General features: G+C 37.7%; 1 protein-coding gene across 1 annotated transcript; it reads left to right on the top strand.

Moving 5' to 3' along the window:
* Nucleotides 1–1,525: 1,525 nt before the first annotated feature.
* On the top strand, nucleotides 1,526–14,522 carry LOC113665122 (uncharacterized). Its single transcript, XM_089205950.1, has 19 exons — nucleotides 1,526–1,700; nucleotides 2,240–2,362; nucleotides 2,978–3,100; nucleotides 3,398–3,520; nucleotides 3,964–4,086; nucleotides 4,571–4,741; nucleotides 4,890–4,999; nucleotides 5,443–5,501; nucleotides 5,750–5,889; nucleotides 6,820–7,116; nucleotides 7,656–7,952; nucleotides 8,478–8,780; nucleotides 9,166–9,635; nucleotides 10,107–10,201; nucleotides 10,300–10,456; nucleotides 10,786–10,852; nucleotides 11,396–11,667; nucleotides 12,336–12,498; nucleotides 12,959–14,522. The coding sequence occupies exons 1-19, from the start codon at nucleotides 1,526–1,528 to the stop codon at nucleotides 13,450–13,452; spliced, it is 3,762 nt and encodes a 1,253-aa protein (XP_089062076.1). The 3' UTR covers nucleotides 13,453–14,522.
* Nucleotides 14,523–15,524: the final 1,002 nt, after the last annotated feature.

Below are 15,524 nucleotides of genomic sequence, written 5' to 3'. Positions count from 1 at the left end.
TACCTACCAGCTATTTGTATTATTTTGTTTACTATGTAAAAGGACCTTGGATTGATAATGGTAAATGCTTTGCCATTCATTCATCAACCTGACAGAGAGGCGCAAAGGGCAAGTGACGTGTCAGCAGCTGATAGGCGATATCAAACACACATGGGCAGTTTCGGCTTTCCTCAGGACTAAAAAAACCTTGTAAAAATATAAAAAAAAAAACAAAAAGAAAAAAAGGCAACAACAACAGCACCCTGCATGTTTTTATGAAGTCTTAAAAATGCTAGGATTCGCTTAACTTCTTGAGATAAGCTCAGACGTATTGTCATGAGTTTGAGAAAGTATAAATGCAACGTGGTGGAAAACGAAAGACTCGAAATTGTTTTTAGTTTCTTCAGCACGCACTTAAGCTTAAATTTAACAATGACCATATTTCATCCTCATTATAGCTGTGATAACAACTTTACTTTTGAGATAATAAGGAAGGCTCAGGATATGCTACAAGATGGATTGTCCCATCCTCCATTTTAACAGTGGCCATTGATTGATTCGTCGCTTTTTACAGTTTAACTTTTCTGATCAATCTTACACAGATTACCATCTTTCCAATTTCAGACATTTACTGCAAATACAGACAGTAGCAGCGTTTTCCATAATGAACTGAACCCACCAGTCAGAGCGAGTGTCTTCCGTTTTAGTCCAACGGAGTGGCACAATAGCATAGCACTGAGGATAGAGCTCTACGGTTGTAGAGGTAATAAGGAGTTTTAGGTAAAACAGAATCAGTACAACATCTGAAAGCAATTTTAAGCAAATTTTGTGTATGAATGGAAATAATCCATCTTCTAGCGATCTCAGAAATGATGAAGTCTAATTGACAACGGCGCTCGCAGAATAACCTTACGTGGTTATAAACAAAGTACAATGAAAAGCACTTGCCTTCCTTTTAGTTGAGTTCTGAAACAATCATATTATTTGCTCTGGATTTAAATGCACAATGGCTGATTCGGGCCTGGTGGTCGTCAACTATTTAACACTGGTGTCGAGATTTCTTTCGTGTAATATATGATGAGGGCGAGGCCTGAATCAATTTTCACGCGTAAAAATCGAGATCGCATAATCTTAACGTTTTGGCATGTATTTGGTAGCCATTAAAGCTTGTTATTTAGTTTATAATTGTTCATAGTTAGCCTACTTTACATAACTCGCTATCCATCATGGATGGTGAGCAGAAAAGCGGTACACAAACCTTAGGTACTTGACACAGTCACCGACAATAATAATCTTGTGAATCTTTCTACTGATCAACGCTTTTCTCCCAGACGCACTCTAATCTCTCTCCTCAATTATTTTGCAAACTTTTTAATTATCGTTTGAAATGTCTGTAGATTCTTGTTTATCATATCCCTGTCTGAATGGTGGAACCTGTAACCGTAACTTAATAACCGGAGGTTACACCTGCAGTTGTTCTTCGGGATACAATGGTGATAGATGTGAGATTGGTAAGGGACTTCTCTAGTTTCAATTAAAGCTTGCCATGTCAAGGTTAAATCTAGATAACATCCTCTTTTTCCATCTCATTACAGGCGATGTATGCTCACTTAGTCAGCCATGTTTAAATGGAGGTACCTGTTTGTTCCTTCATCACTGGCCCTACTTCAGATGCAGTTGTTCAGCTGGATACCTGGGCCATAATTGCTGGTATCAAATACGTAAGGAACCTAATTATGTCGTTCTTTAGACCACCAAACAATACATAGACCAAGAATTTAAGAAACAGATAAAAGATGGAGTAATTATATGATTACATCATTTATCAATAAAAAAGAAAAAACAAGAACACAGATGGAGGAATGAACCAATAAATTTACAGGCTGACAGACAGACTGAAATAACAAAATGAAAGGTTGCCAGAAGGAAGAAAGAAGGAAAGGCCTCTAAACTGAAGGATATAGTGACCGAAAATGGAGGGTTGAAAGAGACACATAAGGGAAGATTGACAGAATAACAGAAGTATAAATTAGTTGAATTAATGAAAAAATGGCTGAATGAGAGAATTACAGAGTGATGGAGTGATGAAATGAAAACGTGATAGGCTGACAGCATGTCAAAATAAGAGGATGACAGAATGACTCTCTTGACTTATCAGTAAACTAAAACAATATCTGGACTAGCAGAACTAAAACAAATAGAATGAAAGTTTTAAAATGACAACAGATTTCAGATTAAATGTTCTCCTCCTTATTAACAGCTGATCAGTGTTCCCCTAGTCCTTGTTTCAACGGAGGAACTTGTGAATACATCGATGAATGGCCGTATTTTGAGTGTGAATGTCCATCGTCGTACTCAAGTTATAACTGTGGATCTGAGTCAGGTGCTATGGCCACTTATGTTATTAAAGGGCGGGGTGATGTGTAAGGAGGTGACGAGCACAAAGCATCGTATTAAAAAAGTCCAATCGCACAGCATTGAGGCTGTGTATGTTGCAAAACGTAAAGGAACTGAATAAGGGACCTCTTGATTTTATTATAAGGGCAAATAAGGTGTGTAAAGGAAAGGACAGATTCTCTTCAACGACGGATTAGGAAGCTCACAGATTATAAGTAAAGAGATGATTGCTAATAGACAATGCTATGAAAATGAATTAAACAAAACACAAAAGATAACTCCACTAAAAGTAAAATCACCCATTAGAACACTCTTGAAAAGGTTATTTTTGGTGGTAAACGCAGGAGTGACGAGGTGCATGCGAAGGGCTGTGCAATCATTTTGGCTCGGGTTCGATTCACGTACCTGTGTTTACATAGTGGCTGAGTTTGGTTTCAATTGTCATCCATATTCTGGGGGATCACCAGAGGTTATTTTAGTGTTCCTCCTTTAACAAAGACAATATTCCAGATCTTAAATTCGACTTGATGCATTAGGTTGGACGTATATGAAGTTTTCCCTCTGAATTTGACTTTTTGCATTTTCTTTATTTATTATATAGGTGACCCGTGTTCACCAGAGCCCTGTCTGAATGGAGGAACCTGTACAGAGGACAGTAACCCGCTGGGTTTTGAATGCAGCTGCCCTTCAGGGTATATTGGATTTAACTGTGGCTTCGAGCAAGGTATGAGACATTCACCAAAAGTGCAATCAATCATTGAACCAAAGACTCAGTGAAATCATAAATCCTAGAATTGACGTCAGTCCATCCGTTTGTTTACACGTAATCTATTCTACCCATTTCTACATACATCAACCAGTCATAGAGTTGCATCAATTTATCAGTTCTATTTTCTACTTTGTAGGCCTTATTTGAGTGAGAACAACTATCTAGGAGTCTCTCATGGAAGTCAGAACTATGTATTTGTATTGCGAGGTATTGAAAATATTTGCATTTTTCTAAATCAAAGTTCCCTATCAGGTGACCGATGCTCAGACAACCCCTGCAACCATGACGGGATGTGCACCGCGGAGAGCAACCTTCTTGGATACAATTGCAATTGCACTTCAGAGTTTGTCGGTTTTGATTGTTCTCTTCTAAAAGGTGCTATCTTGTTTACCAAAATAATTGTTAACTTTACTTTACAGAAAAAATTAACATAATATTAACGAAACAACAACATCATTCCAGGACGTGCCATAGTTTTGAATGCTGGTTCAATATGTGCTTGAAAATCGTAATGATGTGTATTTCATAGAGATGTATGCGTACAGTTTATATCCATAGAATCTCTAAATATTTTATGAGAAAATATTATGTATGAAACGTAACAGAGAATTTTAAAAGACCTTGAGAGTGTTATATTTATGTCGCAAAGAGATTATACTTGTCTGCCATTGTCGCGATTAACAAGTGTACGCAACGAACTCAACTCAAAAGATAGAAATTTCGAATCTCTAGCTTAGGCATCATCATCAAAGATCATTTTTGAGCTGCAGCATGTTTAAAAAGTTTAACAGCTTTGCTTTGGGTATATCTCTCAACAGACGATCCCTGTCTCCCGAATCCATGTAAAAACGATGGTAATTGTACAAGGACAGCTGATCTGAAGGATTTCACGTGCAATTGTACCTCAGAATACATCGGTGATACATGTGGCAATAGGATAGGTAGGAAAGCTTCTAAAAAGTTCCAACGAAAAGTTGTTGTTGTTGTTGTTAATCTTAATGAATGTAAGAAAAAGGAGAATTCGAGCCTCATTAGATTAATGGAATATTAAACCTTTAGATATAGCGTTCCAATACCTAACCACCAAGTTAGTTCAGAATACTTTATAGTAAGCTAAGCATTAGTAGCATGGAATATACTGCCACGATCAGCAATTTAACAAGCGTCTTGAGCATGGATAGAAGAAGGAAAAGGACTGGTTTGGCTAACCAACGACTTCTCTTTTGCTCAGTGGCTGACCAGAGACATCCCAAGGGGCTTTACTCTATGCTATCCTAAGCACCCATGAGATGAGTAATGTACTTCTCTTATTACCGAGATCAAACGTTTTCGGCGTCAATTTACTTTGGGAGTGGCTGGTCCTTTCATGAAAATGTACTCTTGTCGCATTAAATTAACTTCCAAAATCTTTCGGGTATTTTGAAGTTCACGGCAACTGGAGCGACTGGAATGAATGGCCCAACTGTAACAAACCCTGTAATGGCGGATCTAGAACAAGGAAACGCACATGTGATAACCCAGCACCAGCTTTTGGCGGGAAAAACTGCGAAGGTTTACCCACAGAAATGGAGAGCTGTAATTTGGCAAGTTGTCCAGGTTCGCTTTTAGTTTATATGATGCGTAGGTTTGCTTTCTATTACAGTAATTCTTCGATTGAGATATCTGGTAAACTTCCAAGGTCCATTTATGTGACAAAATATATTAATGCATCTGCCAATAACTATTTTTTGTTTCCGATTTTCAGCTGAAATGATAAACTACAAACTCAAGTTAAAAAGTAGAGACTGGAACAGCAATCTAGCTAGTGTGGAAAGTGAAGATTACATGGACCTTGAAGATACAATTAAGAAAGAGGTCATTTGTGTTACGGCAATTTTAATCTGTTACACGACTTATTTAAGCATAAATGCCAATGCATCCTACTGACGGGGCGGCACTGATGCCGGTTTTTGCGTTGTCAAATTTTTAAACATTTCAAAATTGGTTCATGTCTAATGCGCCTATACCGAGGAATGGATGCATGAAGGAAGTTTGGAGTACGATAAAGAAGCGTAAGAATTGCTCGAGGCGCAGCAGGACATGGGGCTAAGGATGAGAAAAGACATAGAGTACGGGCTTTGGGATGCGAAATACGGAAATCGAGGCACGGGATTCTGGATGCAGGATTAGGGATTTGTTAAGGGTTGGAGTTAAGATTTTTCTAGTTTTGATTTTGGCTAAGTTTAGTTCGAAATTAATTTCCTTATTAACGCTTTGCTATCTTATTGTTTGTTTGTTTGTTTTGTCGTTTTCTCTAGATAATCAATTTTTATAACAAAAGAGATGAAGATGTTACAGTGGTGGTTTTAGAGTTCAGGTGCGTTATGTAAGTTGTGTTTGGGATTCATTAGAAACTGAAGGCAAGTTTTAGAGAGTAGTAGGCTGACTTAACAGTGGTGTGTAACTAACGATAAACTAACATTCCCTGCGGTAGTTTCATGCAAGTCATGTGCGCCGCTTTAAACCTTAAACTTCCTTGTTACACGATAAGGCGCACTTAACAGTACAATATCAATATATTCGCATTTGAAAATGACGGCTTTAATTCGTCTTCTTCATTTTCAGACCTGGAAGTGTTATTTCTAGTTTTAACGTTACCTACCCTGGAATAGACTCATTACAGATCGTTTCAATTCAAGAAGAAATAGCGGGAGGTGCATTGGGGGAAACTTCAGCTGAGTTGCTTAATATCACAGCCTCGAATGGTACGTAAGCAAAGTAATTCTCAACTGATGAGTGTAAATAGCGTTACGGGATTGCGCTGCTCCATCATTAGCTTGAGAAGCTAGTACCCTTCAGACATTTTGCTAGTTTTGGCTCTGAGCTTACTGCATTGTTCCACCGCGAGACTATATTTTGTTCTAATAAGCCTTCGTAATTTCCTTGGATTTTGACGACTTCCAATCAAGGACGACTCTGATTTGGCCTATATTTCTTGCCTCACGCCTTTGGCTTATCGTTGACGAGGATGAAAGATATCAATATTTCCTAAAATGTCTAGAGACGTCAGCTGTAACTACCTCTGAGAGCTGGCGTTTAATATACCGAAGACCTGTAAAAAATGAAAAAAATCCAAAATTTTGCAAAATAAGTGTGGCTCATCGATGATTCTTCCTCTTCACAATTTCGTATTCTTTAATGAACATATCTCGTTAGGTTTCAATCTTTAAGCTGCCAAAGTGTCTTATAACTTATGTTAAAAAGGAGAGGCTAAAGACCTTCAAATAATAAAACGACACAGTATATTTTCTTCGGCATTGAGTACGTTCCGGGTCCAAGAGGTATTTTAGCCCAAGCCAGTATATAATGGCAAAGATCAGCTTTAAGAGCTAAGGGCCTAAAACATAATTGGGCCGCGCAGATCATAACATGACAGGATGGAAAATACGTGCACTGTAAGTACCTCCCGTTGTCCCATACAAAGCCTTAGAATGGGACAATGGGAGGTACTTACAGTACATGCATTTTCCGTCCTGTCATGCTGTAAGGCCATTATTATAAGAACTGAAGAAATTAAAAACGAAGCAGTCTGAACAATCGTGAGAGTGAGCTAAAATACATTTTAAACCATCAAAATCTCTTCTCAGCACGTATTACGTGATTTGGATAACTTTGACAGTATTTTTGTTCTGCAGTACCGGAAGCTCCACTCATCACGGAGGCTACTAGTACCACTTCGACGAGAGTTGAGTTGAAATGGACTGCTGTCTTCCAGCCACCTTCCGCTCCACTGCTTGGCTATGTTGTAGTATATAAAAAAATCAATCAAAAATTCCAACCAGATATTATGAAATCATTACCTCCCAATCCCTCAGAAGCAGTGCTTGAGGATTTAAAAAAGTTTACTAACTACACCATCCGGGTGTATGCTTTTACAAGCAGCGGAAATGGAGTGTCTAGTAACGCAGTCTCTGTCATCACTCAGGAGGACGGTAAGTTTGAAATATGAAGAGAAACCTTTCAGTTTCTGTGCCAGGCCTCTCGCTAACACGCCAAGAAGTAAATCTATAAAAATTAGCTTAGAGAACTGTGTGTTATATCAAAATGACCCCTCTGTTGATCCTGTACATCTGTTTGTACGACATTTTTTGTAAAACTATGCAAATGAATGGTAGGTTAATTACTGTCGGAGTTGAAAGGGTTGCCAAAGAGAACTGACTTTGTCCGTGATTTCCTTTTTTTCTCCCACCGTAACAAACACCCCAAATTTCAATTTGATTCGGTAAAAATCGAAGTAAGAGCCACCATATAGGTGTGGCATCGCTGAAATTAAATTATTCAGGTTTGAGGGATCACAAAAGTTGCGCTAGAGAGTAGACCATATACAATTCTTTGTCAATGAAATGACATTGACCTTTGCTTTATCTTATCTTTAATGACGCTGAGTTACGTTTTCTTCAACAAGCTAAATACTTTTCTGTTCTAAAAACCTTTTAGATTGAACTTAGTACTACTTTTCTTCTCTACCCAGTACCAAGTGAACCGCCTCCCAATAGCGTCATTAAATCTACAAGTGAGAGTTCAATCCGTGTTTCCTGGGAACAAATCAGCCAAGTCCATGTGCATGGAATACTTCTAGGGTACGAGGTGAGATACGCAATAGATGACGGGTCATCGCCCTGGATGAGCAAGACACTAGGTGTAGATGAATATGAAATACATTTGAAAGATCTGGAATATTTCACACCATACAAAGTTGTGGTTTGCGCTAGAACATCAAAAGGCTGTGGCGAAGAGTATTCTGACATCGCTTATACGTTTGGAGATGGTGAGTTTATGCACTCTTCTATTCACAGTTAACTCTTTTATTTCCAGGAGTTAAAAATGTCTCCGTGCAGCATAATTCCATTTAAAGAGTTCATAGGGAGAAGAAACAATATATGGGGGATATTGACTGATTTAACAACAGATTATTAGGGCTGACTTATCAAGAAATATATGGAAGACAGTATAGAGGATTTTTAAAGGCACAGGGTCAAGGATGGCTTATCAAAATTTACAAATGATAATCTTCTTTAATATCTTGACAAGCTTTCTTGATAGAGGATGAAGCAGTCATGAACATAGAAATGTGATGAAGGACGCTTAGCGTAGGTTTTACAGCTGCGCTGAAGAATAACGCGGAAGAATATTGTGATGCATAATATTTTTAAGATTTGAAATTGGTTGAGTGCTTCCGAGCTAGCTAGATTTTCAGAAGAAGTCTGGAATATCTCAGCAGTCTTTCGCTAAGGCTCTGAAATCTTATCAATCAATCTATGGCTTTGTCAGGAGCTTTTTTTCTTATCCTTAGTGCCTAACAAGCCTCCTCAAAGCGTAGCTGCTGAAAGACTAAAAGCTGCAGAATTCATTAAAGTCACCTGGAGTCCTGTGCCTTTTGGTTATGTCGGTGGTCTTCTCATGGGGTATTCCATAAAATATCGAAGAATTGTAACAGCTGAAAAGGAAGTTCTTCCATGGGAGGAGGAAACAGCCATAGCAAAATCAACGGATCTCTTCATATTTTTGAAAGTTCAAACCTACTCAATTTACGAAATTAAAGTGGCGGCGTTCACTCAAAAGGGAATGGGCCCGTATAGCGATTATGTTTATGGTGGTGAGTTTGATGCGGGAGTGAAATACCAGGAGAAGAGAAAAATGATAGCAGCCTCATTGTAAATTGTTTTCAGAACTTTACTTGAAATTTACTGCCAGTTAACTGGCAAGAAGGGGGTTCATAAGCATATTACAGTCTTATGGGGGGATGAGGTAAATTATATCTTGATACAAACCAAATTCTCCAACACCCGCCCCCCCTCCCCCAGGAGATAAGTAATGCAGACAGCTTCTTTATATGGTGTCGTTATTTGGTTCTCTCGACGAGGGAGAGGTGAGTGGGAGGGTAGGACATAAGCATATTGGTGAGTATTGATTTTTGTCCTTCTGATAAAAAAAAAATGGAATTTGTTTTCTTCTTTTTTTCGTCTTTCCTTCTCTTTTAGAAACCTGTCGCTGTCCGAAAATCCTTTACACCAACTACTGGTCAGCTTCTCCATATCTAAGAGTGAACAGACAGGACAAGAAGTTTGGTGGAATATTGAGTAACATTGTCATTGACATGATTCAAGCGGCTTGCGACACCTGTCCTGAATACGGTCGTACTATAGTTAAAACTGATTCAAACGGAAAAGGAAAAGATGCCTTCAAGAAAAGTCTCTTAGGAGTTCTAGCTGACATTGATAATATCCCACAGATAAGTTTCCCGATTTATGGCAACGAATACATCACAAGGTTCATGGGAAGTAATGTCTACATAAACCTTGTGGAGTCTCCAGGACTAGCGTTTATTGCAGTGAAGAGGATGCCTGGAACAGCGGCCCGGAACATGATAAGTGCTGTGTTGGATTGCGCTCCGTTGGTAGTGCTTTCAGGCTGTATGGCGTTCATCGCAGGGTTTATTGTATGGGTTCTGGTGAGTAGATATAACAAGTATTTACCTGTTGGAAAACATGAAATAGGATTTATTTGGTTCATCTCACACATATTATTTGATAAGAGATTCCTCTAAGCGAGGAAGAAATTCCATCAATATTTGCCACGCTGTAAACATGCGGCTTTGTACCGAATTAGCATCGAACAGGCGTGGGCTCATTCCCCGTAGAGGCGTAAATCGGTGAAGTAGTGGCAATGTTGTTTAATTTATTTTTTTGAATATAAAACCGTTTTACCTCTCTTTCCCTGAATTTTCCCTCGTTTAAGCCATAAGCCTTATGAAAATAGGCATGATTTTCTTTCTTTTCTTCTGTTGAAATAATGTGTCTTTTTTCTTATTCGACAATTCTTTGAAACGACATTATCAAGCCTCGCGCAGATCAGATGCGGTAGTTTATTAGAAGTATAAATAGTTTTTTAAAACTTTTTTTCACGTAATATTTTTAAACAGGACATGAAGCAAAACCCGGATGAATTTCCAGCCTCTTTTAGCAAAGGCGTCGGTGAAGGATTCTGGTGGTCATTTATCTCCATGACAACTGTCGGGTGAGAACAGCACGAAAAAATAACTTTTGGCCGCATGAACTTCGTTAAGGACCTTTATCATTTGTTTGTTGCTTTTTTTTTTTTTTTCCTTAAATCAGTTATGGAGATCGCTCGCCCCGTTCTGTTCCTGCTCGTATTTTTGGTATCGCATGGACCCTGACTGGTCTAGTTATTATCTCAATTCTGATTGGTACAATTTGTTCAGCGCTCACGTCTTCAACAATATCATATCCCGTTACCCTCTATGGCACAAAGGTGAGTTATTTCGAAGACTTTCACAATACGTTTCTAACTATTCTTTGCGCTTTGGATGGAATCTCACCAGCAAATTTTTCTGCAACAAAATCAATGGATTTGCATAATAATGACAAACAATGCACTGATTATCAAATGGTTAATTCAGTATTGGTGAATAAATGGACTTATTTGTCGATTTAGAACAGACCGACTAATTGATTGGCCAATTGACTGATTGATGGATTATTTGATCGATCGATAGATGGAACTAGTAAATGACTGATTGGTTGTCTCATTGCTTGTTCTTGAAAACTCACGAAAGTGTCTGGATATTTATGTCATTTCAGATTGGAGCCATTCAAAACTCTACAGAGCAACGCGTCGGCACTTTGAAAAACGCAAGAGTAAATGAAGGTAATACTGAATTTTCCTTTTTTTCTGTGATTACTACTATACTTTTCTAACCAAAAGGAAGCAATTAATCTGCATGTAACCAGCGTGTTTTCCTTGATACATTAATGTGGGAAAGAAAAAGCACTTTGTTTGTTAGGCAGGTCCCTTCGTCCAAGATTGAAGGTGTCAAAAAAAATGAAAAAAATGTGTTTTATGAGAAAAAAATTCTTTTAGGGCAGCTGGCATGACAAGGATAATTTTCAGCCTCTTATCATTCACTGCCACTGCTTATATAATTAGGTTATTAATTTCTTCTCCGACTTTGTTATTGGGGACGTGATAGCTAACAATCCAATTGATATCATCAATATCAAAATATCAAACAAGTTGATCTTTGATATGCAAGCTTGTGTCGCTGGTTATTTAAACTACCAAGTCTAAGTAAACTTACTTGGAAATGTAAACTTGCAGGAAAAAAAAATGCTATTGTAAAAATGCTCAGTAAAGCCGTGAGAAAACTTGTTTATAATCATAAGTCTTAACTAACCTATAACTGAATCACAGATAAGAAATATACCAACTTTGAGGACATCCGTTCAGCGCTGGAGGATGGAAAAGTTGAAGGTGCTCTTTTAGACACCTATGTTGCAGCAGAGCACAAAGACGAGCTCTTCAACGACAAAATCTTTGTCAAAGAGATTCTGGACAGACCATTTGGTTATGGAGTTGTTCTATCAGGAGCAGCAGTAAATGTGGAACAGAGATGTCGCGATTACATCAGCATGCAAATAAGCAAAATAATCCAAATCATCCAGAATACAACAGAGACGCTTGATGTAAGTGTCTCATTTTCTTTAAAAAACGCCTTTGTTTGAACACATGGAGTATGCAGAGATTTTTGAGGTACTGTTTTGGGTTAGAAGAGAAAACTTCAATTAATTGTCGTAAAAATAAAGCAAAGAAATCACAACGTTCAATCAGATAAAAGGAGAATATCGAAAGAACCAATAAGAACGCACGGTAAAACCAATCAAACTGTCTGAAGGGCAGGAAAACGCGAGCGATCAATTCATAAAAGCTGGTTTTATTTTCTGAAGCATCAACACCGAGTAATACTTTGTATGTCAGAAACAGTTCATCAGTGCCTGTTTTCCTAATTACACTTAAAACTTTTCTTGATTGAATTAGCTTTTTTATTACTTTTATAGAACCATTTTTTATCTTTTTGAGATTGGAAAGCGCCTTTGAACATTAGGAAATTAGTGCTAAATAGATATCTTTATCCGGAACGAGTTTTAGAGCACTCTTTGCAACTCTATGTTTCTAAGGTAATAATAAGTTTCCAGTATTGATAGACATTACCTGACTGACATTACCGACCACCCTCTGTCATTAAAGAAATCGTATAATCTCAAGCTATTCGTGGCACAGTCTACCCACCAAAGGTACATTGCAGACAGCCCCGTGCACTTTGAAAACGCTGATCGTTCTTTTTTTACTTTAGCCAGCTTCATCAGATGAGGATGTGGAACAAAGCACGGGCCTGTTTGATGGTTCTTCTGATATGTTCCTTATCGCGATGGCTTCTTTGATTGGAATGTTAGGAGTTGCTGTCATCGTTGGACTTATCTATCATTATAAGATATTTGTTCCTCTGGAAAACAAAGGTAAAGGTATTGCTTTGTTTAATGGAAACCAAATAGGGTGTCTGGTTTGGTTTATTTCAAATGTGAACATAGAATACACATAACGGCAAATGCTTGGGGAGAATTGCGAGATCGATTTCTCTTGGCCGCAATTTTGGATTGGTGTGACCGAGATGACCTGGGTTGGGTAAAAAAATGTAATCTAGCGAGGTAATTCATAGAAAGACAGACTGGCAGCTGGAAGGAGATGACGAGGTTTGTTTTCCTTCTAATATTTGTCAGCTTATCCTTCCTCTCCCTTTGCAAATTCAAGATGGGAACTATTAGCTACCAGACAACTAACTCGCTCAAAAACGGGAGGAATCGTCGGGAGAATTTGCTAGATTTGACTCTTTACTTTTGGAGGCTGAGCTTTTAAAAAATAGCCTGAGTTTTAAGATTTATGGTAGAGCAATCAATCGTGAAATTTTTATTATTTCAGTTGCAAGACTCAAATCATCTACATCACATTTTGCTTCGAAAGAAGCTTTTGTTGAAGAAGTGAGCGAATTCGTGAACTCGTTCTATTCTGAGCTGTTCATCAAGATAAATGCGAGTAAAGAGAAGAACAAACAAGCAATTAAGAAGATCAAAGAAAAACATACAGTTGGAAAGAAACTTGTAGGATCTACAAAGAGCTCGAAAATTCCTGGCCTGGTGATAAAAAATCCAGTCTATTCAAGCTCGTCTGCTGAAAACTCCTTCGACATGAAAAGAAAACTCATCGGGCCCAGCTCGAAAAAAAGCCTTCCCGATCAGACTCAACAATGGCATTCCCCAAATTCTGCAGCTTTGAATCGTGCTGAAGTATTGTTGAGGTCAAAAAGCTCATCCAATGATCACCGTCAACGTGATATAGGTTGTGAGACAACTTTACATAACAGTAAAGCGAAGAAAAGTTATACGAAGCCCAGAAAGCTTAATATTGTAAAATAGCTAATGTCTTGCGTGCTGTGAATCGGGGAGAGAGAAGGTAAACCGAGGAACTTTAAAACTAGACATGTTCATAATGGTTATATTACCCGAATGCATTTGCAAAATCATCCCAAAAAATGTTCTTTCGAATTCCCCAAAATGTTGCATTTTGTGAAAAATCCTTTTCGGAATTGCTTTCCCTGTATTTTCCAGCCTACATTGCAGACCTCCTTCTTCAAAGTTACAATCTTTTTCCACAATATTTCCTATTTGGCATTTCCTTTTTGATAAGGAAATTACACATTCCACAGGACGAAATTGCAAGAATCCGTCAACGAAAACGTGGCAGAAACATGTTAAACCGTTCTGGAAACACGACAGATAACCTGTGTTTCCGTTACCGGTTTCGTGACGTTTTCTCGCGTTTCCGTTGCTGCGTATACAACGGAACCGGACCACTTTTTGTGCATGTTAAACATAACGGAAACATGGAGTTGCTTGTTTCCGCCACGTTTCAGAAATACGGAAACATGTGATTTCGTCCTGTGTTTGAACAGAGACATTTCGTCTCTTACTCAATTTGGAGACCATTCACCTTCACTGTCATTTATAAAAACTCTGCAGGAAGTAGAATTTAACTTCGTAGCCACTGACCAGAACAACAAAATATGAATTTACTTCATATACTCACCCGCTAAAAATTTTGCAGATAAGTTCAATTTCTTTATAAGTTGATTAATAAGTTATTCCTTTAAGAATAACTGTCGAAATATCTTCTTCGAAGAGCGGCGAGGAATTACACCATTTCATAGTTTAATCTTATTTTGCATATATTTCTCTTTTCATATCATTAACTTTTATACTTATTTATATTGATGCAGAACTTCTATATTTCCATAGTTTTATTTATTTTGCACTTTGGCTTTGTATATTCGGAATATGTTGTTGTAATTTGAATTTTAGATAGAGGGCCACAAGGTTACTAGTTTCTGTAACTATTCCGTGCTGTCCTCTTGAAATAAAATGTATTATTATTTAATCTTTGAAATATTGCCTAGTGAATTTCCATACTTTTATCCTTGCAAGGTATACCCCCTGCCCCCTTTACCCCACTCTCCTTACTCTTAGCAGGAAAGTATGTTATTATTAAACAGTCGAACTATGTAATTTCTTACCACATCTTAAGGACGCGATAAATTTTAATGGTTTTGTTTCTCGGAGAAGTAAAAGGCAAATATAGAAAAGAAAACAATAACTCTGTTTATTGCCAAGAAAAAATGAAATCTTGGGATAAACCCTGTAAACATTAATGCATTGTTAAAACTGAAACTTACCATCCTAGTGGAGGCGAATGGTCTCAAAATTGAGGTAAATCATTGGAAAGAAATTACTCCCAAAATTTCTTCTGTAGAAATAATTCAGCTTTTCAATTTAGATGACCCGAAATCAAGGATATAAATGGTGTACTACAAATAGTCTCCCCTGCCTTATGTTGCAAAGTCAACCTCAACTAAGGTCTCTGTGGAAACGAGAAACGCTTTTGATTTGCCAATGTTTTGGCATATGCCGGAGTTATGCGACTTAAGTGTGAGTAGAAAAAGGAAGTTGTGTGATGACGTCACTGAACTATTTCTATTTTTGGAGTTTAAAGAAAAAATAATGAATAAAACTATATGTTAACATCAAAAAAATATGAGATGTTCTTACTTTCCATTGCTGTTTTGCAGAGGACAGCTGGGAAGATTTTTACATTTCTTTCTTATTCCTGAGCGCAGTCATTTTAGTTTGCGAATAATCTTAAGGAGCAGACTAGAAGATGTGATTGTAGTTTAGAGAACATCAGCAAATTTCAACATGCTATAAGCTTATTAATTAAAAAAAACGTCAACATCCCTGAGCGATCACGCAACAAAAACGTGCTATATTCACCTGTAGCGGGTGTTCAAAAATATGTTCCGTCGTTAACAGAGTCGAATTACGAAGAGAAAGGAAATATAATGTACATGAACGAAACACACAATTAACTATAATTGCCCACTTCGACTAGGAAAAAAGATCCAAAGAAATGATATCCGATAAGCTGCAAACCGCTT

The sequence above is a fragment of the Pocillopora damicornis genome, chromosome 5, assembly GCF_964200805.1.
Source record: "Pocillopora damicornis chromosome 5, jaPocDami1.2, whole genome shotgun sequence".
NCBI lineage: Eukaryota > Metazoa > Cnidaria > Anthozoa > Scleractinia > Pocilloporidae > Pocillopora > Pocillopora damicornis.
Note: the sequence above shows the minus strand (reverse complement) of the source record. Positions and strands in the feature narration are given on the sequence as shown.

Bases quoted from the DNA above. Each gene is read 5' to 3' on its own strand.
- LOC113665122 (XM_089205950.1), top strand. From the start codon at position 1,526: ATGTCAAGGTTAAATCTAGATAACATCCTCTTTTTCCATCTCATTACA. The intron at 1,701-2,239 runs GTAAGGAACCTA...CCTTATTAACAG, and splicing joins TAATTGCTGGTATCAAATAC to CTGATCAGTGTTCCCCTAGT. The intron at 3,521-3,963 runs GTGCTATCTTGT...ATCTCTCAACAG, and splicing joins TGATTGTTCTCTTCTAAAAG to ACGATCCCTGTCTCCCGAAT.